Here is a 24,340-nt window from a genome sequence, read left to right as displayed (position 1 = left end):
TGCTTCAGTCAGGCTGGCCTGTATGTCCCATGTTTGGCAGTCAGTGACAGTTGGTGACAATGGTGTTGTTTGATGTTTGTCGGGGCTAGACTAGAAGCACAATCAGTGGTTTGGGGATTGCTGCCACTCTGAGGTCTCCTATGTCCATCTGCCTATTGGTGGCAGTTGGTCAGCAGTTGTTGCCAGTGGTGATGATGAAGGTGGGCCCTCTCTCCACAATTTATCCCCCTGATGAGGCAATAAATATAGGCAAATAGGAAACAAAATTACCATTTTTTGTAGATTCGGCAGTTGCAGAAATACAGAGAGAAGAAAGTTCATTACCCAGTTGTTGGGTACTAAGACATCCTAGTATTCAAATTCATAAGAAAAGCCATTCCCAATTGATAACTGGCTAAAGGATATGAACAGGAAGTTTTCAAAGGAAGAAATCTAAGTTATCAATGGACATATGAAAAAATGCTCTAAATTACTAATAATTAGAGAAATATAAATCAAAATAACTCTGAGCTTTCACCTCAAGACGCATCAGATTGACAAAAATGACCAAGAAAGTGAAAATAACAAATGTTGGAGGGGCTATGGAAAAACAGGTACATTAATGCACTGCTGGTAGAGCTGCAAAGTGACCCAGCCATTCTGGAAAGCAATTTAGAACTATTTATGTAACTACCAAACAGCTATTAAACTGCGAATAACTGCTGACCTAGCAATAACACTACCAGGTCTATACTTCAAAGAGATCAAAGAAGGTGGAAAAGGACCCAAATATTTTTGTGGTAGCAAGGAACTAAAAACTAAAAGAATGTCTATCAAATGGGGAATAGCTTAATAAATCATGGTTTATGAATTTGATGAAATATTAATTATGCTTGCTATAAGAAATGGTGAAAGGAATGGTTTCATAGAAACTTGGGACTTGCATAGAATGATGCAGAGTGTTATATAGTAATAACAATATTATAAAGACAAAAAACTTGGAAAGACTTGGAAATTCTAATTAAACATAATAACCAAACACAATTTCAAAGTACTTAGGATAAAACATGTAGCCTACCCACTGAGAGGTGATAGGCTCAGAAAGCAAACTTTTTTTAAGACATGGCCAATTAGGAAATTTGTTTTGCTTGACTATCCTTGCGTATAACAAGGGTTTTGTTTTTCTTGTTTTCTCAATGGGGGTAGAGGAGGTAAAAAGGAGAAAAGATAGACCTTCATTTGAAAATAAAACTTAACTTAAAAACATAAATAGTAGGTCTGATCATAGCCCCCTCTAACTAAACTCCAGCAGCTTTCTAATATTTTAATGATCAAATATAAACTTCTAGCATTCAAAGGTCTTCACAATTTGCCCCTTCTTATCTATCCAGTCTCATCACATAGTATTCCTTTGCACACATACTGTAATCCAACCATACTGTTCTACCTGTTATGTATATACAACAACCCAACGCCTATCACCGTGCCTTTGCGTTGGCAGTCTCCCATGTAACATACATACTCTGGAATCCTTGATTTCCTTCAATACTCAACTCAAATGCCACCTTATCCATCAAACCTTACTGATCTTCCAGCTGCTAGTGCCCTCCCTCAGCAATTAGCACAGCACCTGGCAAATAGTACGAGTCTAACAAATGCTTGTTGACCAACTGACTCCCTCCTAAAACCACCTTAGTATTTAATTCTGTATATACTGTATACCAAAATGTTGTCTCCCCCCTGAAGGAGGATGTTTCATTTGTGTCTTTATATATACCTAGCAAGTGGCATAATGCCTGGTACTCAGATGGTACTTAATAACTGTTTGTTGACTGATTGATTTTAAGCATATACAGCCCTCCCACTGCATCCGGGGCCATCTCCAGTAGTCTCGATTTATATCTTGCCATTGGACTCAGAGGGCTCCAAATGAGAAAGTGAGACTGGTGACTTTGCACAGCCTTCCTTCACTTAAAATCCAATTCACTTGTAAGTCATGGCATCACCTTCCTGAGAACGAAGGGCAAATAACAACAACAATAAGTATATGCAAGTAATTTTGGGACAAGGCACACATTGCTTTAGGGATTAGGAGAGTCCTCCTGTAGAAGCTAGTGTTTAAGCTGAGATTTGAAAGAAACCAAGGATTCCTAAAAGGAGAAGTAAAAGAAGGGAATGCATTCCATACATGGGGGCTGGATTGATAGAATGATGAAAGATATAATAATGTCATGTGTGGGGAAAAAAAGCCAGTTTGAATGGATCATGTAAGTCACATAAAGTAGTAAAGAATATCAAGCCTGAAAATAGAATTTGGAACCAGGTTACACGCTTTATGTGCCTGATCCTGAAGGTAACAGGAAATCACTGGAGTTTACTGAACAGGGGAATGACACGGTCAGACCCTTACCCTAAGAAGAGCATTTTGGCAGCCAGTAATGAGAGATATGGATAAGTCAGGTACTAAATTACAATGTCTTGAAGGATAAGCAGAGAAGTTTAGATCTGATATAACAGCAAAAGGGAAATATCTTAGGTTCTTGAAAATGGCGGGGGGGGGGGGAAGCAGTGCTTTAGAATGATTAGTCCAGCAGGGAGAGAACTGGGAAAACAATGGAGCAAAACACCAGGAACCTTCCAGAACGACTGAAGGAAAGCAATGAAAATTGTGCTGGTAACCAAAAAACAGGATTAAGAAAGAAATCAACAACAAATTGCTGGGTTCTCCATCTCCAATTTAGCAATCCATTCTTTAGGTATATCATACCACAGCAAAATACTTTTCAGATTACAGTTAAAATCTAAGGAACTAACCTGAAATATCAAAAATTAAGTCACATAATAGATAGGGATAGGGAGTGAACCTGTGATTTTGCTGGTATAGGAAACTCTAGTCGGTAAATAAACAGCACCAATGCCTACTACGTGCTAAGTGCTGGGGAAGCTAAAGATAGTGCCCTATCCTCAAAGAGCTCAAAAGATAAAGCAACTCCCTCTTTTGAGGGATGTTGGTATCTTCTCTGCAATTCAGTCTTAGAAAGCTATACAGAGCATTAAGAGGTTAAGAGATTTGCCAAGGGTCACACAGCTAGCATGTGTCAGAGGTCACCTTGAACTCATCTCCCTGGCCCCAAAGCAACTCTATTTGCTAGTCTTATCACTGCCTTCATCACCACACACGAAGGTGGCTTATGTAGTCAAGACAGATTAAAATTCTCCATCACTTGCATCATTACCATGCAACACCATGATAAGAGAGACACAACCAAGTATTCTGAAACTTACAGCTGTGTGATCCTCAGCAAATCGCTTAATCTCTGTTGCTCAATTTTCTCATTATGAAAGGAGGGAGTTGGACACAACGGCCTCTAAGGTTCCTTCCAGCTCTCACTCTACGATCCTAGAATATGAAGCCTTTTTTTTTCTGGAAGACTTTGCTGATTACGGAATGAAAAACCAGGAAATACTTTAAACTTGTTCTTTAGTACAGTTCTCTCTAGCAAAATAAACTGTACCCTTCACTTAAGATAAATCTCTGCTTTTCCTGTTATGGTTAGTATGATACTAAGACGGAGGCAACTAAGTGGCATAGTTGACAGAACAGTAGAATTGGTGTCAGGAAGACCTGGGTTCAAACACTGCCATCAGACACCAGCTTCATGGCTTTGGGCCAGTCACTTTACCTTCTCTTAGCCTCAGTTTCCTCATCTATAAAATGGAGATAATAATAGCTTCTACCTCACAGAGGTGTTGGGAAGATCAAATGAGATATTTCAAGAGCTTTGCAAACTTTAAAGCACCACATAAATGCTGGCTATTATCATTCAATTCAGCTATGGACCAATACTTCAAATAGAAGATACTCAGTTCCTACAGTTCCCCAGACCAAACATTCTCACAAATGCACATCATTAGTTACAAAGAGAAGCAGTGAAAATGTGACATCCTTGACCATTAACAGAAAACAATTCAAAGCACATGTCTTACTGATATTATCTATGACATAATCATAACATACAATAAACAGACTATATCCATCCTGTGCTTTAGTATGAAAAATCAACTAAATTGCATTATCACTGTAAAGGGCAAGATAGGAAAGTAGGTAAGAATAAAAGACAAATTTTTTTTTAAAAGGAGACCTTCCTGAGCATTGAAATAACTTCTGAATGTATATATAAGGCTATTTTCCAAAGAGCTTGACTTTCCTTAAAAACAGAGAGTGAATGCATATATTCCTTGACAGACACAGACTACTACATTACATGTGAATCAGGAATTCTGAATTCTACTTCTGGCTTTGAGACTGATAGTGCTATCATTCTATGTAAGGCATCACATTTTACTTTTAAGTCAATATCTTTACCATTTCTTTTATACACTACCAATAAAAACTAGCTACCACTGTGTTTCTGTTATGCATTTTTACATGATGAGATTTTTTTTAAAAAATCATAATCTTGAAGGTATGCACTATGTTATTATATATTTTACCATACTATATTACAGGTCTTGAAAAATCCCAAGCACCATTGACGTGGGAAATCTTACCTGAAACTAGAGATGTGTGTAATTTTTTTCAATTGATATGCTTTTGTATTTTGTAATTACAATAACTTGAAAAGAGATTCAATGTGCCAGACTGTGCCACTCATCCAGGAAGCAACTGGATTCAAGTAAGGTATTCTAAGGATCAAATGCCAAATCATCAGAGGCATGGGAGAGAAAGTGGTAAGCATGAGGTTGGAAAAGGGAGAATCCATTAGAAGGATAGGGAGAGGAAATAGAGGGAATATGGAAAGGAATCATTGGTTACTATCTTCATTTTCCTACATTTGCCCCAAAAAGTACTTTATCTAGAAACCAGTAGGATAGTCTTTGAATTTTCTTAGAGGATCCTTTAAAGAGTCTTCTGTCAATATTCAGTGACTCTAATTTGGGTCTCTATATGAGACTGGCAACCAATGCCCTAGGGTAGCATGTTTTCTTTTTTATTTTTTTCCCTTTTGTTTTTCTTTCCTTGAAAGCCAAAAACTTCTTTCTGCAGGTTTTGAAATTAGTTCCTAGATTTCAAACAAATTTGTCAACCTATGGCATTTTACATTTAGCATATCATTATTGAAAACGGTCACTGATAATCTAATTCACCTATATAAAACTTAACTATATTATGAAACAGTCCAGTTTCATCAGAAAAGTCTGCATTAACTTTGAAGCAGGCCACAGGCAAGCCTAGATCTGGCTAAATGGAATTCTTGATTTCAAAACTCTTATTAGTGTCTGCACTGGGTTAGATGCACAAGGCCCTGCAATTCCAGATTTGGTAACACCAATTTCACCTGGTCAACCAAACTTTAACACCTTACAATTTAAAAAACTTTATCCTACTACTTTCTTTTTCACTTACATGGAATTTAAAGCTACTCAAAACTCATTCAGGCCTTTTAAAGTAACTATCTTGTTTTAGACCAAACTTCTGCATAAAAGGTTAAATAAGAGAAAACAGAAAAAAGCAAAGGGGGAAGGAATCATAGTATAATGGAAAGAACTAAAATTAGTTAGAAGACCCGGGTTTAAATTCTACCTTTTATAAGCTATGTAATGTCAACTAATTACATACAGCATGTTACAAACCTTTAAGCACTATGTAAATGTTAAACAATGTAAAACAGTGCACCTAATTGAACCTCAATTTCCTCGTCTATAAAAAGAATCCTCATAATTAACATTCTATGATTTTTTTTATTTTCTGAAATATAAAACCATAGTATAATGTTCACTGATCTTTTAGGACTTGATGAAACGAGACTTATTACAATATAAAGAAAATAAAATATTTAAAAGCAGGGTATATATGTAGACACATATATGTGTCTATATATACATATATATATATATATAATATAATAATATATATATATATATATATAATATATTTCTCAATGAAATGAAATGGCAATACTATATATGATAACAACAAATTTCTTTCGGGTATCATGTTAAAAAATCCAGTGGATTTTTTAACCATAGCAAACCACTTAGTCTTTCTCAAGGCAAAAAAAAAAAGTATACATTTCTTCTAAATTTTTAGTACCAATTCTGCTTCATAGATCTTTCTGTTCAACAGAGTTCAAACACAGAAAATAGGTAATGCAATATTTTTCAACAGAATTCTTCCTTACTTAAAAAAGGGGAGTGGGAGGGGGTGGGGTGAAGTGGTTGACAGGTAGTGGAAGGGAAATAAATAAAGCAGAGCTTCTGAAATTAGGCAATTGTCTCAAAGAATATAAAGAAATGACTCCTTGGTTATATAGCTAAATCTCATTACTGCTTTTCCACGTAAAACTATTGCCAATCTCTACAAACATATTTTCATATTCTCCAACATCTGATACTTTCCTTAAAAACAGAGAATGAATGCATATATTCCTTGACAGACACAGACTACTACATTACATGTGAATCAGGAATTCTGAATTCTACTTCTGGCTTTGAGACTGATAGTGCTATCATCCTGTATAAGGCACCACATAAGCAATAGTTATTCACTTGGAGCCTCAAGGAATATTACAAGGATTAAGAAACAAATGCTTACAATATAAAAATCTCTAACTATCTTCTGAGGATGGCTACTCATCCAAAAACCAAAGCACTATAAAAATTAACTTTAGATGTAAGGTAGTGGTTTTCAAAGTGTAGTCTACAGACTACACAATTGGTCTGCTCCTGCTCTCAAGGGATATGGCATGGGGTTGGTCTCTTAAAGCATTAATACCTACAATAACAATCTTCAAAGTAGAAAATTTTTAAATAAGTAAAGCAAGATATCCATCAGTATATCTCATCAAAAAAAATATCATTCATTCCTTAAATTTTGCTGACTTTTTAAAAATTATGAGAAAATAGAAAGGAAGGATTTCTTGCCACACTGAGTTACAAAGATAGAACCACTGTTATAAGTTACACAAATACTGCTACAATAAAATATTATAAACAAAAATCGTAATTTAAATGAAATGAATGAATGGCAAACATCTGGGGTGTTTTATTCCATTTACATTACTTTTCAAAACACTATACTCCCTTCTAAGATTAAGCTTACCTAGAAGACGGCATCATGTTTGTAGTCCTGAAGTTTGTTGTAAACGGGTTAGTAGAATCATAATCAAAATAATCCTGGCGATTTTCCATAAATGCATTAGGTGATTTCAAGTCAAAAGAACTGTCCGATCCCCCATTGCTAAGTTTGTCAGACCTCCTGCTATCTTTTTTCCCAGTCACTCTTTCAAAAAGACTAACTTTCTCCCTTTTCTCTCTTTTATTTTCTTTTTTGACTTCAACTGATTTTGAAAATAAATTCACGCCACTGTCCCATGATTCACTGCTTTCTTCAAATGGATTTTTCTTTCTTGGCAGTGTTGCAAATTTTTGGGGTAATGAAGCAGTCACATTTGTAAATGGGTCATTTTGTGTTCCAAAAGATGATTCACCTTCATCAACTATGCTGTCAGGTTGGTTGATTTTAGAAGTATCAGCACTTAATGTTCTTCTATGTGGAGATTTGAGACTTCCTGCAAACAATTTTGTAGTTAATACATAGCCAGTGAGACATTACATCATACTATTTGACACATTCAGCGTGCACACTGGTTCTGCTTTTAGAAGTTGAGCAATTAGTTATTTCAAGATATTAACCTTAAAAATAATCTTGTAAAATAATTCATCTTAAGAAGTCACTGTATAACAGCATAAAGGCTCTAAGTTAATAACAATTGCTGCACTACTATGCCTAGTAAGTTCCTCACTTCAGACAAAACATGATGTAAACAAAACTGTAGTGTCAATGTATCTTCTTGGCATGAGAAAACTGTAAAGTATTTCAAGGATTTGTGTGGGTTTTTTAAATCATTTACTATTAAACTTGTTTTTAATATGAAGGATTTATTTTCAAAGACATTTTTGACCCCAGAAAGTGTGTATCCTGTAACACAATCTTATACAGAATTAAATGCTATAAAGTCTTCAATATGGGCAAAAACAGCAATAAAAGAGAATTGGGCCATAAAAGGTGGTTTTAAAACCAAAGAATTCACGCTGAAAATTTGCTATAAACAGATATGAATTTACATTACCTACTAATAATAAAAGGATTAAGAAGAGCTCAACTTAAAAAACTCTAAAAAAAAGGAAAAAAATCATTTTCTAGCTTAAAAATTATATGTAAGAAAATCAAAGGGTAGTTCAAACTTCCACCAAAATACCTAGTAAAACATTTCACTTACCACTTTCCTCAACAGATTCGAAAGACTCTAACTGGCGCCTGAAAAGATGTGTATGACCAATAGTGCTAGTCTTCAATTTCTCTGAAGAAACATGTGATGCCGTTAAATCAGACATTGAATGAGCTGAAGAGAGTCGCTGAGGTCCCAAAAGAAAAGGCTTTTTTGGTTTGGATTTCATCTGTACTTCACTATTTGAGAGTTCAGTGTTAGCATCAGGTATATGCGTACTTGGAATGATCGCTGAAGATGTATCAGAAAACGTCCCATCATTCTTTCTGCCTTTCATTTTATCTTTTAGTTTTGCAAAAGGAGATCTTGTTTTGTCCTTCATTGATAGATCAAACATACTGGCTGTCATATTGTTCCTCATAAACTGAATGTTGACCTTTATTTCTCCTCTGTCTTTGGCTCTTTTCCCTTGTTTAGATTCTAACCTAAACCACCTTAAAAAGAAGGGAAAAATGGGCTGTATCAGGCATTTATTTAAGCTACGTTACTTTGTATTTTTTTTTGTTAAATTCATTATGTGCACAGTAACACAGAATACTCAGAAACATTCCCATCAATCATACAAAGTATCTTGGAACCCCAAGACTTAATAAAGTGCTTCAAAACTACAAAACATACCTTGTAAGATTGTATATTGTAAATTTCCTTTAAATACATACAACTTTTTGTAGTAGGCATCCCTTACACTGCCCCAAAAAGTGTAGTACCTTTCTTAATTTCTAAAGTTAAAAAATTAGGGGAGAATAGCAACTCTTCCCAAAACAAATGCATGCATCAAGCCAATCTATATTAAAATATTTCCCATAAGGAGAATAACATAAAAGGATTTAAAAATTATAGATAAAACACATAGTAAGGTATATTTTCTTTTCATTAGATAGCAACTCCAAAATTTTACATACATAAACAGCTGTTTTCATGTTTAAACATGGAATAATATTTATCAAATTTAGCTATATTGTATATTTCTAGCCTTATCCATTCACCGAGGCTATACAACCATTTCTGTGCTATGACATGAAGCTAGTTGAATAGACCTGAAAACAGAAGTGTCAGTATACCTTTTTAAGTGACCTTTTCTTTTATCATTTTAAAACCATTCACCTTTAAAATTCTTATCAGTAATAGCTAACATGTTTCATGTGTGATAAATGTTGCTAATGACCTAAGTAAATTTTCTTAACATTGAAAAATACTGAAGGAGAGAATCTGAAAGCACTCACCAATAAAAATTCTTTTTGAGTTAGGCAATTTACAATGACAAACAATGATCAAGTTCTCTGAAAAATAAGCCTCCCAAAGTCCTTCAGCACTAAAAATGCTACTTGGCTACAATATGTACATTTAACTCACCCAAATGAGGAATAATTTAGTAACTCTGGAGACCACTTGAGGATATAATGCAATTTTCTTATGCTACATTTTACATTAGATTAATAAATAAAAAAAAAAGCACAAGCTCTCTCCTTGGTCCCCTGCTCTCTCTTCATACTCTGTGTGATCTCATCAATTCCCATAGCTTCAATTATCACCTCTATACAGATAATGCCCACATCTACATGAGATGGGACCAGAGATAAAGATAATGACTTGGAATCAGGAAGACTTGAAGTTCAAATCTGGCCTCAGATTGTGTGACCTTGAGCAAGTCACTTAACTTCTCTATCTCACATTCCTCAGGAGTAAAAAGCAGATAATAATAGCACCTATCTTATAAGGTTGTAAACTTGTCAGATGTGTTAAGTACTTCGTAAACTTTAAAAACACTAGCTATTGTTACTATTATTATTTGAAGCTACAATCTCGCATGACCACCCACCCACATTACCAACTACTGGATGAACATCTTCAGCTGGATGTCACAAAAGTGATTCAATTCAACAGGTCCAAAACACTTTTTTTAAATCTTTCTCTCCATCTAACTTCCCTATTTCTTGTGGAGAGGATCACCATCACAATTTACCAGGATTGCCTTCTTGGCACCAACTCTAATTCATCTCACTCTCCCTCATCTCCTACCCAAAGTCAATCAGATGGGAAATTTTGTTAACTATACCTCCACATCTCATTTTCACTCGCAAAGCCATTAGCCTCATTCTCTCTCATCACTGTTCAATAGGAGACTATTACAGTCTCCTAATTAGTCACCCTGCTTTTAATATCTTCACTATTTAATCCATCCTCTACACAGCTGCCATACTGAAATTCCTAAAGCACAGATCTGACTATGTAACTCATCTGCTCACAGTTTCAGTAATTCCCTACTACCTGTTGGATCAGATACAAACTTCTTTGTTGGCCAATCAAAAGCCTTAACAATCTAACTCCAACCTCTATGTCTAAGTATATTTCATGTTTATCCCACTCACTCTGTTCCAACCAAATGTGTACAAGACAATCTATCTGTCACATCCATGCCCCTGTACAAGCTGATTGATCTCCATACCTGAAATGTTCCCCCTCCTATATGCTTCTTCAAATCCCAACCTCCCTTCAAGTTTCAGCTCACGTGCCATCTCCCATATGAAGCCTTTCTTGAATACCCTCAAATTGTTAAGGCCCTTCCCCCAACTTTATATTATCTCTCCAATGTATATTATTATATATTGTATTTTATCATGTTATATATTGTATATTATATATACAGTATATAATATATTATTTGTTGCTTTTTTCCCCCAATTCCCTCTCCCACCACCCTCAACTCCAGTAAAAGAGGATTGTAAGCTCTGTGATGGTAGGGCCTATTTGAGAGGCAAGTGAGCATCCTCAATGCCTAAAATAATACTTTATACACAAGAGCAGCTTAATGTTTGCTGAATTGAGCTTTTATAAAATATGCGAACTGAACAAAATACTGAGAAAGCTGGTTACTAATAAGCTGTGGTAAGATTACTGAAAAAGAAAAGCTTAAATGCCTCCTGCTGGCATCCGTGTGATTCACACAATAGTATACTGAAGTAGAAATAATAAAAACTAAGTTAAAATACAGCCAAGTTTTGTATTTTCAGACATTTCATTCCAACATACTACACACTTTTAAATGGAGTATGCAAGGCATAGTTTACTTGTTTCATTTATAGCATTTTTAACCATGAAAAACACTGAAATCTTCAGAATATCACAAGTAGTTCTTACGTGAACAAACAGCCATAACACTGCAAAAGAGCAGATCTACTGGCACATGGTAAAGGCTTAATAAATGCTTGTTAACTATGTTTAAATAACTTCTCTGAAAGTACTGATATTGTACTTCATTATCAACTAACACAAAAAGTCTTTTTGAAAGTCAAGTCCACAGATCAACGAGCAGTTATAAAGCACCTATCATGAGCCAGACACTCTGGCACTTAGGATACAAGAAAGGCAAGAGCCATCCTTTCTCTCAAGAAACTCTCTAATGGAGGAGACAATATGAAAACAAAATACATGCAAACAAGACATACATGATAAATTGGAGATGATCAATAAAGGGAAGGCATTAGCATGAAGAAGAATCCAGACAGGCCTCCTGAAGAAGGTGGTATTTTAGCTGGAACTTGAAGGAAGCTAGGAAAGCCAAAGGTAAAAGTGAGGAGACAAGAGAATTCCGGGCATGAGGGATAGCCAATGAAAATGCCTAGAGTCAGGGAATGGAGTGCTTTGTATGAGGAGGTCACTGCCAAAGGATACATAGAGAATGAGTTAGGTATAAGAAGACTAGAAAGTCAATCCTAAAAAGCTTTTTAGTTAAAATGGAATTAAATGACTAAATTTTACATAGGTCACATTCAGACTACGCCAGACAGAAGCATACTGGTGGTATTATGTATCAGGTAAACAAATTCTGTCTACTAGATAAGACAAGAGAGTATGTCCTTAAAATGCAAAGCAGCCATATCTGAACAAAGTACCTAAAATAGTAGTAGCCTAGAGTTAGATATTTAAATAGCACAAGGGCATGCAAGGTGTGATGTTCTGATGAATTTAAGTAATGACACTTAAAATCTCTGAAGACACATATTTACTTTTAGATTTTCTAACTGAAAGGGGATATATGTGTGTGTGTGTATATACACACACACACACACACATATATATATATATATGAAAGCTTGTTACTAATATGTCCTTTGTTGATCTATGTAGACTATCTCTATTCTAGGAAATTCAAACATGACACATCTTAGTGTATAAGATTACTGATGGAAAATTCATATTACAATAATTCTGTAGGGGTCCACACATGACTCATTTGTTCCAACAATAAAGACCAGAAGGCCAAAGTGTATATAGAGCTATAACATATGGTTGTCCCAAGACCCCAGAATATGCTAAGACCAAACACAATCTTCATCATACCAGTGATGAGTTCACCAGTTCTTCCTCACAGTAGTAAGCACTAGAATGTTGTTACTTTTAAAATATATCTTTTTTAACATAACCAATCTGAAAGGATCTATATACAAGTTCATTCTCCTCAGCTTCTCTATTTTTCCTCCTTCCTTTCAGCTGACTCAACTAAATATATTTTATGTAGATGTAGAACTATATATGAAATAAAATTGTACATAATAAGTAATGATGATGCAAGATGCTATAAAAAGAATGAGGCATAAATTATTTTGAAATAAAAATTATAGTCCATTGAAGTAATCACATTATCCTACTTTCACTGATTATATATAAGCTAAGCAAGGTTAACGGTCACTCATTGACCTTGACTTTATATATAAAAAAATTACTCAATATACTCTACTGGTCTTTTTTCTTCTTGAGAAATAACTTGTTTGCAGGATTGGGATCTCTCTAATGTATCTACAAAAACATGTACAACTACAGTTACTTGTTTAGGACACCAGGGCCAGGGTCATGACTGCTTGAGCCATTTAGTTTTGCAATGCTAATCCTACTTGACAAAACATCTGTCACAAAGGAGGCCGAGTGAGAAAATGTGAATGGATGAGAGAAAATTCATCCATACTACATGACAGCTAACACATATACTCTTCAAAGTGCTTTATGTGTATCACCTCATAGCACATGATCTAACAATGAGTAGAATCATCTTCATAAGTATTAAGACAGAAAAACATACAAAAACCAACCACTGAGAGAACTGATCACTATTCTAATACTAGACATCTAAGAAAATCTCTCTAAACCAGTAGTTATCATTTAGTTATGGAAATAATATCCAGGGTAGGCACCTTTGGAACAGTAGAAAGAGACCTAGATTTGGCATCAGAAGACTGATATATCAGTTCTATCACAAGGCAAGCCTACTGTATAAGACTGTTGTGAAAACCAATGAGATAACATGATAAATATCCTAAATACTATATTACTTTCATTATTAATATAAAAGAAATCTGTCAGATTTTCACAAAATGGGGCTCAAAGGATCCTTAAAAATCATTCTAATCAATCCCTTCCACTTTCAACTGAAGAGGTGGTGACCCAGGTAAGTTAAGTGACTGAACCAAGGCCATATACAACAAGTTTGCAGTAGTCTTCTGGATTTCTTAACTCCTAGTCTGTTGCTTTTTTCTAATATACTGACCTCCTGAATGACCAAAAGAAGACAAACAACTATCCTATCATCAAAGGCACTAAGACAAAAAGCAACCTACTAGCAATTTATCTCTACCTCCTTTGTTATAAGGTTAATTGGTGCCTCAATTTTTTAATTCTTAAAAATCTAGAGATCTAGCTATGCGTGGAAAGCCTATAACTTGGCTTCCACTGTTTCAAAGTAAGCTTCAGGCCTCCACTGCTATTCTTCAGGTAGACTGCTTCTACTGATTACTGTCACAAGCATCTAATATTTAAGAAAATAACTTTCTTAATTAACATTAAACAATACTATTAAGAACCTAAAATGTTAAACAACTTACAAAAGGAATAAAAGATCTAAAGTAAAAAAAGAATTAACCTGTAGCATTAATCTGAAGCAAGTAGGTAAATCCAATGACAAGAACTAGAAAATGGGTGATGATGGTGCTACAATCTTTACGGAATTTAGGATATTAGGAAAAAAAACAGAAAATGTAATAACTACTGCCTTGTTAACAGTTATGGAATTATCAATATTCATACTGAGAAATCTATCTGATAGATGATATATCACAAACAGCAATAATTTACAGTAAAAATAAGTTACAGAAAAAGCTACACATCAAACACCCATCAATTGAGAATACAACAATGGATAAATAATAGGTGTCACACTATTAAGCATAGGTAGAAAATAACCCAATGGAGAAAGAAGAAAGGGGAAAAGGAAAACAGAATCATAGAATTTACACACACAAAAAAAAACCTTAAATCTGACAAGGACATAATGACAACTTACAAAATGTATGCATAACAAGTAATTTTGCTTAATACTGATAAGCATTTGCTTCAACATGGTAGTCTTATACCTTGAAGTGATTGTTCCCTCTTCTAAAGTAGCAAAGCACTTTGTAACTGTCAACAGTGATAATGAAGCTGACATTCATATAACACTTTTGGATTTATAAAGCCCTTTATATACATTATCTTATTTGATCCTCACAACAACCTAATGAGTTAGAAGGCAAAATTACTGGTGTACAGTCACATAGGCAGGGCACTAAGTGGCTGAGCCAGGATTCAAATCTAAGTCTTACCATTCTAAGTCTGGAATTCCTTTGCCAACACACAGACTCTTACTAAGTTATTTTTGTACTTATCTCTTATTAGACAATAAGCTCTGTGATGGCAATGACTTCAACTTTGTATTATTCTCTCCAAATCCTTAGCAAAACGATTTGCTGAGCACATGTGGAATAAACCTTAAAGCTGGATTTTACTAGTTCAATTCCCACATTTTACTAAATGGGAAACTGAGGCTCAACAAGATAAAGTAACAAATAAAAACTAAAAAGGAAAAAAAAGAGTCAGTGAATTTGAATTCCCTTTGAACATTCAAAAGGACTTTTTTATGATAAATAATACAGTTATCAATTAGTTAAGTCACATTTACTGCAGGATATATATTATATTTTAGGACACTGATTAATTATCAGGATGTAGAGGTCAAAAATATCGTTAGTGTTTTTGTTTCTAGAATTAATCAAGTTATAAAACACCTCCAAAGCAGGAATATTCTTTGTGTAGAATATCCTTTTGGCAGTCTAGTAAAGCCAGTGGACCCCTCCTCACAATAGCATTTTAAATACGTAAAATTATAACAAACATCAGTTAATCGTAAAAGACTAATCAGAAAAAGTATTTACGTTCAGTTCACAGACCCTAAGTTAGCATTCTGTGCTCTAAAGCTTCAGGCAAGTTTTGATGGGAAGCACAAATAGGTACTTGACAAAAACTAGATTACAGCTGAGGTGGCACATATAGTATAGCAATTATAGAAGTCCCTCACCAGATCAATGGTGTATCCACAAGCTAAAACACAAAACTTTATAATAAAAATGTAAGTATAAGAAGTAATTTTAGCTGCTTTGATGTTGTTTTTATACTGCTATAACACAGAAGTCTTAATGAGGCCTTCAAGAGCGATTCTAGAGATATCATTTGTTTTCCCAGGCTTCCTGAAGATAAAATGAAGACATAGCATTTGGGGCTTAGTGGATTAATGCTGATTTTTTTTTCATTTCTTGAGTGCCGGATTTAAACTCAACATGGCCTCAGTTCAATTTTTAGTGGGCACCAGTCCATGTTAAAAAAATCACCACACATGTGGGAACTATTCCCAAACAATTGGTGCTATTTGGTCAGAAGTGGGGAAAAGATTGGCATTAAGGGTGTTACAGGCCAGAATGCAGGTGCACTGGCAGGGCTGCACAGAGAAGTTTTAAAAAGCTCATGCCTCCATCATACCAACTCTAGGGATTCCAAATACTATTATTTTCATGAGCATTAAACACACAATGTATTGCTATAAAAAAGCAATAGATATTACATAACAGCATGCACAATTTTATTATTCTGTTATAGTAACATGGTTTTATTTTCTCAAGTCTCATGCCAGCACCAAGTCAGCCAGCCATTAAAAGTTGAAGACATAGAAGTACTCTCCAGGCCCTTGCTTAAATTATTCAGGTTCAGCCATTTTCCCTTCTTCCTTTTAAGAGGAAGTGATGAGTGGGGGGTCAGTGAAAAACAGAAGAAGTTTACAGAATCCCATCCTTTATCTATCATAATGCAATTTGGAATAAGTCAACCTGTAAATATTTCTCTTTAGTTCAGTATCAAAGGGGGTGGAAAAGAGTCACCCTGTAGTTTTTATGGGAATTCTAAATCAGCTGGTAGCCTTCATCACTCACATTGATTTTCTAAAAAACACTTGGGAATTGCTGACAAGGTTCAGTATTGTACAGAATATTAAATATCTTTTTTGTAATACACCAGCGACTCAAGTCTGTCTTTTGCAAGACCATATGTACAGCTGCGCTGGAAAGAGGAAGCTATTAAATATATTAAAAAAAAAACTAGAAATATTACCAATAAAGACACTTCATCAAACAACCTGGTCCCTATTCATCCCCATGCAAAGCAAAAAAATGTTTAAGGATATAGAACATAAGAAAATCATTTTGGATACAATAACATTATAAGCCTAGTAATACTTTAAAGCAACAATTTTATTTCAAACAATACTAATCAATTTTATTTAATAGTCAACATACATACGCAAACTTTTTTCATGTAGAAACTAGACTGTCAATTGCCATTTTTTTGAATAAATGATACCATGTTAAGAAAAGATCCTAAATCAAGGAAAATTGGAGGTTATTTCAAACTAAGAATTTTTAAGTTTGCAGTTGGGTCGATTTATATTTGGAAAATGTACTCTTAATAGAAGGTCAATAACATTTGAACTATTAAATATTTGAAAATACAATATAAAATATGAAAATGAATGCAGTATAAGAAATTCATAGTCATGACACTTTTAGAAGTATGTTCAAAACATTATAAAGAGTCACTAAAGCATCATCTGACTTGTATAAAATAAAGCAATTTTAACATACACACAAATATGATTTTAAAAAACAACTTAACTCCTACAACATGAAAAAGCTCAATGGATAATAAAACAGCCTTTTAGAAAGGAAATGCAAAATGCATTTCATTATGCTACTAAGAGCACAGACACAATCAGCTTTAACTTTTTACCTTTCCCCTCTTTTCCTTAGGACATTTTCATTTTAATTATTTTAAAATATTTAATATCACTTTTCACCTTATATTCTTGGCATTTCTTATCACTAACACAAACCTTAGGTCAGGTCTTCGAACATAAGTATTTTCTGGAAGTTCTGAGGTAAAATATACTCCAGCCTATACATTTATAGTCAAAGTATGTGAAATTATGTCATTAGGTAAATTCACACTAGTCAAATGATTTTTAAAGAGGAAATTTGATTGTGGTTATGAGTGAATTACTCACTCTCAAAACATTCTTCCAAGTCTACAGACCTGTAATTCAACCTGTACTTCTTTCCTGACTATATAACAAACTATTTCCTCATACTTATACTTAGGTTAAAAGTTGAATCAGGAAGCAAGTGCCTACTTCTGGAAGTACTCCGTTGCATTTTAATATTTTATGTTGAGGTTTTCACTTGTCTTCTTATTGTTTATATTAAAAATAGGTCTCATGCCTAAATATACATATTAAAAGGCCCTGTTTCCAATGAAGATGTTAAGCTGCTTCTTCATAAGAAATGAATCAGTACTTCTAATCTTGAAGCACTTAGTACAGTCCAAGTATATTAGTTTTGTGGAAGTAATTTTGAATATGCTGGCATGGATACGATGAAAATATAAAAGAAAAGCTATTAGAATAGTCAAGGTCAGAAATGAGACATGTTTGTAACTTGGAAATTCTAGACTTCCAAATGCCTTATAACACACTAAGTAAGTCGTCTTGAAAGGGAGCAACAGTTGGTAGAGAAATAATGAAGACCTATTGCATATGTAATCCCAAAATGGAACAAGAAGTGCTAAGCTTTCAAAATTTAATTTAATATTAAAAATCACTAATGTGATTGATATATTTTTCCACAAGCTACTAAGCTTTGTAACTACTTCATCTCTTTAACTGACTTATTTTCAAAATTATAATTATATACTTACCTGGTTTTAAAAGGTTAAAAGTGACTGCTTCTTACAAGTAATCTTAACCACACCCCAAAAAACTTCATTTATTTAAAGTCATTACCAAAAAAATTAAGATTTGTAATTCCTCAGCAGTTGTTTATTTTCAACTAAAACAGAAATGATAGAATGGAACATGTGCAATTCCACTTTAAAAGGTTTCTTCCTGTGGGTTATTTTTTTACTTTTGATTCATGTGAATGGGGTGGTTAAAAGTTGTCACACTTCATCTAGAAACCTATGCCTCTCAAATAGAAAGTGTTTTGTTTACAAGATGAGAAATACCTTAAGCACTGCAAAATCAAGAAAATAAAATTGCATGACTTACTCTGTTTTCTTTCTCTGTTTGTCCTCAAAGATGTCATTGAGATTGATTGCCACCTGCCCCAAAAATTTATCCAGACCCACCAAAGACCTGTGCATGACTACCAGGAAAAGTATGTATTTCTCTGGATTCCCCTGCATTAGCAATCCAGGGAGCTCAAAAGAAGCCTCTTCTTTCCAGACTGGATCAAGGGTTTTCTCTGCTACAGAGGTAGAGTATTTTTCCTTGCCCAATTGGATGATGGTGTATGTATCATTGGTGCCACTTTTGCCTTTTGGCTTCAGACCTTTGGCTTGAAGCACGGTGACCTGCACGTGAGTTGGAAACCACTTCTGGGCTTGCTCGGATAACATCATTTTGCCTTTTTTTTTATGGGGGGACGGGTCCCCAATACGACACAGAGGGAGACACAAGCAGTAGTAAAAAATAAAAATAAATGAAAATTCCCCAAGCCTAAGTCTTTAACAACAGCATGATAAGGGCACTTCACAGAGACAGAAGCTCTCACAAGGAGCTCAAAGTTGCCCAATTTCTGTTTGCTTCCTATCCAAAAACATACAAAGCCTGCCTCGTGGTGCGGCGAAGCAGCTGCCCCCTGAAAGACCCCGCCTGCCGCCGCCTCTGGGCCGGGCCAGGGGCTGGCATCCCCGGGCCGGGGTCTGCTGGTCGCTCGCTTGCTCCCCGGCTCCTCCCGCCTACGGGGACTGTTAGCTACAAGCTGGGTTTTCAACGCTCCCTCCCGGCCCTGCCCCGGGAGCAGGTGAGGCCTGCCCCGGTCACCTGGCGCCCGGCGGGGCGGGGCGCGGCGTGGTCCGGAGGCTCTCCTCGACCCGCCGCGGGGCTCCCGGGGATCGGTCTCTGTCCTCGGGACGAGGCCGCCCCCTCCCAGCCGCAGCTCACCCCGTGCCTCCGCCGCGGCACCTGCTCAGGCCCCCGTCCCCGCCTCGCTCCCAGCTCTCCCTCAGGTCGGCCCGGCCCGGCCCGCCCCGCGCCCCCCGCCCCCAGTCTAATACGAACCCCCGGCGACCGCGCTCGGGTGGCTACCTGTCCCTCTCCCTGCCTCTCTCTCTCCACCTCCCTCCTCCTCCTGCCCTCCTTCTGCCCTCCTCTCGCCTGCTCCTCCTCCTCTCCTCTCCTCTCAGAAGCGGGGCTGCCGAGCCGCGGCCCTCGCTCCCCGGTCACCTAAGGGGCTGGGCCAGTACAGGCGCGGGCAGGGCGTGAGGATAGGCCGGGGCTTCGGGTCTTTTTAGGGCCCGGAGGCGCCCTTGGGCGGGCGGGCTGCCGGCGGCTGGGGCGGCACTTCCGGTTTGGCCTTCTCCATGTTGGAACGTGGCGGGGGGGGCGCGGCGACGGGGAGGTCAGGGGTCAAACGCTTCCCTGGTTGCCATGGTATCCGTAGGCCGCCTTTGGCCCGAGGCATGACTTTGAGGTGGAGAAGGTGGAAGAAGGAAGCAGCATCTCTTTTGGGGTCATGGAATGGAAGGGACCTGAAAGATCATCTGGCCTGAAGCCTTTATTGTACAGATGGGGAAACTGAGGCTGCACAGGAGACCCAAAGTTCGCAGTGCCCGGGTGCAATCTCTGACTCCACCGCCACCTTTGAGCTCCAGAGCCCGAGCTTCATTGATACAGAATAGGAAACTAAGGTCCAAAGATAAAGGCACACAGCTAGTTGTGGTGGAACCAAGACTAGAGTCAAGTCAACAAGCATTTATTAAGCACCTACTATATGCCAGACGCTTTATTTAGCACTGAAGATATCTCAAAGGCAAAAAAATAAAACAGCCTTTATTTACACTTAAGGAGCTCAAAGACTCATGGGGGAACCAACAAGCAAACAACACTGTACTGCAGGTCAATCATGCTTTCTGACCACCATACCAACAGTTTATACCCAATTTTCCCCACACCAACCCCAACAAATGCATGCTACCACCCCACATCTCTTATTTTTTTCACTAGGTTGACTACAAGGAAATACTTCCCCAATTTTGGAGGCTTAGAGAAGAGCAAAAAGATTAGGTGATTCAGCTCAGAAAACATTAGTGTCATACTTGGTAGAATGCATTATGGGATACAAAGACAAAAATAATTTTTTTGAAAATGTCCATTCCTCCAAGAAACTTACATTCTCCTTGCAGGAAACAGCACAGGCCCAAGTAAGTACAAATATGTATGAAGTGAACTCAAAGATTTCCAAACCTAACAAATCAAACAAACTATATTTCAAAGATACTCAGCCCATTTCCCCTACTCCCAGGAAAACAAAATGTGCATTCTAACAACAAACATTTGTAGATCACCTAAGTTGGCAGAAGGGTTAGTGGGAGACTTGAAGCTCAAATTTAATATTGGCCTTGTCAGGATTTTGCTCCCACCCTTCCTATATAATCTTAATTGGATTTAATAGAGTCAGAAGACCTAGATTCAAATCCTAGTTGTGTTTACTAACCTCTGATGATGACTTTGAGAAACCACTTCATCTCTGTGGACCTCATCTTCCACGCCAGTAAGGGAAAGGTGTGACCAGGTACCATCATCTTACATACTAAATTATTCTCTAGTGATGTGATTTGAAGTTGGGCATTATGGAGGGAGACAAATAAGACCTTGCCTGGGCTATCTTTTGTGTACCCGAGTAGCTGCCAGCTTTTCTTTTGTTTAGGGTTAGGCCTCAGTGGAATGGAGTCTGTGCTGCTGTGGGTTTGGAAGTAGCTTCACCTAGCAGAAATAGTAGGGGTCAGCAGACTTGTATTCTAGTCCTAGCCTCCTCACTGATTCACCTGGTGACTACATGTAAATCTATTAACCTTTAAAACAGTATACACACACACACAGACAGTCAAGCATTTATTGAACAGTTGCTAAGAGCTCCAAATAGATACTACATAAGTGACAGTCACTACCCTCAAGGAGCTTATATTCTAATGGGGGAAAGATGACAAAGTTGCCTGGGGTTGGAAGTGTTGGGGGGAACCTAGTAATGAAAGTACTGAGTACAGCTAAATTGTCTTTGTCTTCCCAACTAGACTAAAAGCTCCATAATTACAAGATCTGTGTCATATATCTTTGTGTCTCTCAGAGCATCTAGCATTAGGGCTTGCTTTGGATATCACAGGCATTCAATAAATATTTGTGAAATTTATGATTCCCTAGCTAACTCACACTTTGAAAACTTCATAGCTTAAGGTTTTATTCCGATGTTCAAGCAATATTCAAAGGCTCTCCATCTGAGAACTTTTTTAAGTCCTCAGATAAGATAATTTTAAATGACCCTTCCCTTTCCTCCCTTTTCAGTAGCTCTGTGTTCACAGGCCCCTACTATAGAACTGAATTGAACTGCAAGAAGCAAAGGGAAGTTAGGGGCATGTTAATTACATGAAATGTTTTATGTTTGTAAGTATGTGAAGCATATTTAGTGGAAAATACTTGGAGAGAGAAAATTATCCCTTTTATCATCATGGAAAAGAAGAGATGCTGTACTTACTTTGACGAATAGCACAACAGAGATAAAAGACTATACCAGGGACCTTGACTATATCTTCTAGTCTTTCAATGCTGTTTAGAGTTGAAGAACTTTGAGGACAGACTTCCCTTGAAGGTATAGGGCATTTCTACTATTTCTTTAGCACCCCTTATATGCAGTACTTTTCATGGTACTCAACATATAGTGGGAACTATGTCTCATTAAAGGTCTTATTAAAGATTAAAATTCAAATCAGTTTGATGAGGCTATCAAACACCAGAGACAACATAATCCTGGACTGAAAGATAACTCAGAACAAAAGAACTGCATTTTAAGTTATCCCAAAGGTTTTACCTTAATGAATGAAAAAAAAAGGAGAATATAATACATTCAAGTAAGAGAGCATGATGATGTTGTTTCAAGGATGGGACTTGGGGGTTGTACATGGAAAGTCAAATCAATATAAAGATCAATAATGTGAATTATAAGCACAAATCTGTCATCTGTATCCTAGAGTGGGCAATTGTCAGCTATAAAGAAGTTGATTCCTAGAAATTTTTTAAAAGACTAGAACAACAGTAGAATTTGTTTGGGAAAAAAAACAGTTTGATAGCTAAAATCTAAAAACATCTTGTGAAGTTTTATTTTAATGAAAACTGCACATACATAAATTGCATTCATAAAAAGTTATCCTTCAGGTGACTGTTAAGTATTTTTGTGTTGTAATAATGCATCAATAAAGAACAATTAGTTATAATAGCGAATGTGTTTCTGAAACACAAACTGCTAGATAAGCTTTATAAAATGATTATAAAGCAGTTTACAAATATCATTTCACCCATTTTTGAAATAATGTATAGTCACATCTAGGGTCTAAGTTAGAAGCTGTTAAATAGTCCACGGCAATGTAATGACATACTTTTAACACAGTTCTATGCTAACTGAAAAGGCAAGAGAGCAGCTCTTTGAGTGAATTTCTGAGCACTTTTCCCATATCACCTAAATTTTCTTTCAGGCTTCCCAGGATTGTCTAAAAGAAAAGCTACTTGAAATCTTTATTTTGGCAAATTCAGACCTTAACTATAGACCTTGCAGGCTAATCAACAGCATTTGTTAAACATCTACTGTCATGAAATGTGCTAAATGCTAAGATAAACAAAACAAGGAGGTGTGGTCCTTGGTCTGTAGGAACTTACACTCCAATAAAGCTAATTAGACACATATACAGATAAGTATGTTACAATTAACTACAAAAGAAGAACACAAAGTGCTAGAAAAGTTGTTGTTCGTCCTTCATTCTGGAAGAGCACCAGTGACATCAGGAAAGTAGTGTCTTGACTTGATTATGAATTGGATTTAAGTGAAATAGAGTTGCACAAATTCATCAGCCTTGCTCTCTCCTCCAGAGCCATCAAAGTCCAGTGGCAAGACAGAAGTCAAGAAAACTTCCTATGACCTGTTATGGGTACCTTTCCTTGGCTATGAAAGTTAGATGAGGAAGGTTCTTCTTGATGGAAGGTTCAGGAAAGAGCTTCATGAAGGTGGTAGTATGTAAGCTTCTGCCCTGAAGAATAGCTAGGACATTGGCAGACTGATATAGGGGAAAGCATCTCCCAAACAGGGAATAAATATAGAGGGGAGAGAACATAGGAAAATCTAATTTGAATGAAATGAAGAGTATGAAAAAAATCCTTCCCAATGATTAAACTGGGTAAGAAGGACTGCCTATACCTAGGTATAGGCAAAACCTGATTTAGGCCCAAGAATGACTGCTTGAGAAAATTGTAGTCTTAGTCACTACCTTGAGACTTTGGCCCCTTCAAAGAAATTGGCTGAAGAGTGGATACTAGGTTCAGAAAATTGCCAGGGTCTTTCTGTCTAAAGAAAAAAGAAGTATCTTTGCCATCGGGTTACATTGAGCCTTGTTTAATAAGAGGAAGAAGGGCAGAAACATTACTCCAGTGGCTAAAATTCATCCCCAGCTGGTAATTGAATTATTTTGTATTTGCATATTGTATTTGCCTAAAGCTCTTTTCTGATGGTTCTGATAACTGAAGGTAGGATATACTGATATATGGGGATAAGTAATGCATATCTTACTACTCCCATTTTACAAAAGAAGAAATAGATTCTGAAAAGTTAAATAACCATTAT

General features: G+C 36.4%; 1 protein-coding gene across 2 annotated transcripts in view; it reads right to left on the bottom strand.

Moving 5' to 3' along the window:
* RAB11FIP2 (RAB11 family interacting protein 2) overlaps positions 1 to 19,696 on the bottom strand; it is a 92,683-nt gene extending 72,987 nt beyond the window's left edge. Inside the window, exons 1-3 of one of the 2 annotated variants that reach the window (XM_078151038.1) lie at positions 18,724 to 19,696; positions 8,262 to 8,704; positions 7,082 to 7,550 (exon numbers count right to left, since the gene is read on the bottom strand). In XM_078151038.1, coding sequence (XP_078007164.1) covers positions 7,082 to 7,550; positions 8,262 to 8,704; positions 18,724 to 19,076 — 1,265 coding nt within the window. In that variant the 5' untranslated portion in view covers positions 19,077 to 19,696. The remainder of the gene's footprint in view (positions 1 to 7,081; positions 7,551 to 8,261; positions 8,705 to 18,723) is intronic. The other variant, XM_020988187.2, reaches the window with a different exon arrangement.
* Between the last annotated feature and the right edge of the window lie 4,644 nt (positions 19,697 to 24,340).

Source organism: Phascolarctos cinereus, unplaced genomic scaffold (assembly GCF_003287225.1).
Source record: "Phascolarctos cinereus isolate Bilbo 61053 unplaced genomic scaffold, phaCin_HiC Scaffold_3;HRSCAF=262, whole genome shotgun sequence".
Classification (NCBI taxonomy): Eukaryota; Metazoa; Chordata; class Mammalia; order Diprotodontia; family Phascolarctidae; genus Phascolarctos; species Phascolarctos cinereus.
This window is presented reverse-complemented; position numbering and strand designations above follow the sequence as displayed.